This window comes from Calonectris borealis, chromosome Z (genome assembly GCF_964195595.1).
Source record: "Calonectris borealis chromosome Z, bCalBor7.hap1.2, whole genome shotgun sequence".
In the NCBI taxonomy this organism is placed as follows: domain Eukaryota; kingdom Metazoa; phylum Chordata; class Aves; order Procellariiformes; family Procellariidae; genus Calonectris; species Calonectris borealis.
The window spans coordinates 83,322,498-83,324,517 of record NC_134352.1 but is presented as its reverse complement, the minus strand read 5'-3'; the positions used below and the strand labels follow the sequence as shown (position 1 = coordinate 83,324,517).

The 2,020-nt window shown below is 71.5% G+C and overlaps 1 protein-coding gene across 1 annotated transcript in view; it reads left to right on the top strand.

The window, feature by feature from the left end:
- The first annotated feature begins 562 nt into the window (after positions 1-562).
- The window catches only part of LOC142075590 (SKI family transcriptional corepressor 2-like), a 25,703-nt gene continuing 24,245 nt past the window's right edge, over positions 563-2,020 (top strand). Inside the window, exon 1 of the mRNA XM_075137102.1 lies at positions 563-2,020. This exon is cut by the window's right edge and continues 747 nt beyond it. Within this exon, the coding sequence (XP_074993203.1) occupies positions 563-2,020 (1,458 nt within the window).

Below are 2,020 nucleotides of genomic sequence, written 5' to 3'. Positions count from 1 at the left end.
CGGAAAGCATCGAAACTTCCCCCCCCCCCCCCCCCCAACTCCTCTTCCGCGCTTTCCCGTTGCATGCGGGCGGCGGCTGCCCCGTTCCTGGGAGGGAGAAATACCGTCGGGCCGAGCAGAAGGACGCGGAGCGGGCGCGGAAGCTCCGCGGGACGTCTTCCCGGGGCAGCGGCGGGTTTCCAGCACGGGGAGGCGGACACACGTCTCCGTTGCGTGTTTCGGGATGAGCCGCCCGTGGGTTGAAGCATCTTCTTTACGGCGGGCGGTTTGCTCATTTTACTGTCATCTCCGCGCCCGCGGTGGGATGCGCACGTCGGGGAGCCGGGATGCGCGGAGGCGGGCGGTCCGCAGCCTCGGGCACACCCCCGGCGAGGCCAGGGTGGGTTTGGGGGGCCGGGGTCGTTACGGGTAGCGGAGTCGGGAGACTCGAGTGGGTGAGTGGGGTGCGTGTGCTTGCGGCGGGGACCCCCCCATCCCCGGTGGGTCCCCGGCTGACGGCGCTATGTCTCTCTCCCCTCCCCGCCCGCAGCTGGAGCAGAGCATCCCCCCCGGTGCTGAGGCGATGGCGACCAGCCCGCTGCCCGGTCCCACCGACATCTTGCTGCCGTCGCCGTCCAACGCGTACCCGCCGGACCCCATGAACCAGCCGAGAACCGGCCACGCCGCCATGAAGCCCAACCAAGTGGGGCAGGTGATCCTCTACGGCATCCCCATCGTCTCCCTGGTCATCGACGGGCAGGAGCGGCTGTGCCTAGCGCAGATCTCCAACACCCTCCTTAAAAACTTCAGCTACAACGAGATCCACAACCGGCGGGTGGCCCTGGGCATCACCTGCGTGCAGTGCACACCGGTGCAACTGGAGATCCTGCGGCGGGCCGGGGCCATGCCCATCTCCTCCCGCCGCTGCGGTATGATCACCAAACGGGAGGCGGAGAGACTCTGTAAGTCCTTCTTGGGGGAGAACCGGCCCCCCAAATTGCCGGATAACTTCGCCTTCGACGTGTCCCACGAGTGCGCTTGGGGTTGCCGCGGTAGCTTCATCCCTGCCCGCTACAACAGCTCCCGGGCCAAATGCATCAAGTGCAGCTACTGCAGCATGTACTTCTCCCCCAACAAGTTCATCTTCCACTCCCACCGCACCCCCGACGCCAAGTACACCCAGCCCGACGCCGCCAACTTCAACTCCTGGCGCCGTCACCTCAAGCTCACCGACAAAAGTCCCCAGGACGAGCTGGTCTTCGCCTGGGAGGACGTCAAGGCCATGTTCAACGGCGGCAGCCGCAAGCGGGCCCTGCCGCCCGCCCCTCCCGCCCCCTCCGCCGCCGCCCCCGCCGCCTGCCACCCGCTGGGCTCGGTGAAGGCGGCGGCCGCCGTGGTGGGCGGCGGGTTGCTGAGCCCGCACCTCCTGGCCGCCCCGCCCGAACTGCACCAGAAACGGCCGCGCTTCGAGGAGGACGAGGAGCTGCAGGAGGCCGTGGCGGCGGCGCACGGCGGGAAGAGCCCGCGGAGCTACCCGGTCATCCCGGTGCCCAGCAAGGGCTCCTTCGGCGGCGTGCTCCAGAAGTTCCCCGGCTGCGGGGGGCTCTTCCCGCACCCCTACGGCTTCCCCGCCGCCGCCTTCGGCCTCTGCCACAAAAAGGAGGACGGCGGCGGCGGCGGGGCCGATGCCCTCGGCGGGGCGGCGGCACACAAGGCCGGCGGGGGCGCGGCGGGAGGCGGCCTCTCGGGGCTCTTCTGGCCGGGCAGGAAGGACGCCGCCTTCTACCCGCCCTTCTGCATGTTCTGGCCGCCCCGCACACCGGGTGGGCTGCCGGTACCCACCTACTTGCAGCCGCCGCCGCAGCCCCCCGGCGCCCTGGGCTGCTCGTTGGGCGACGGGGCGGGCCTGCTGCGCCAGGCCTTCCTGGACCTCTCGGAGCCCGGCGGCGAGGCGGGGGCCGCGGGGCTGGGCACGCCGCCCGCCGCCGCCGCCCCCCCGCCCGCTCCCGCCGCCGCCGCCGCCGCCGCGCGGGACCCGCTC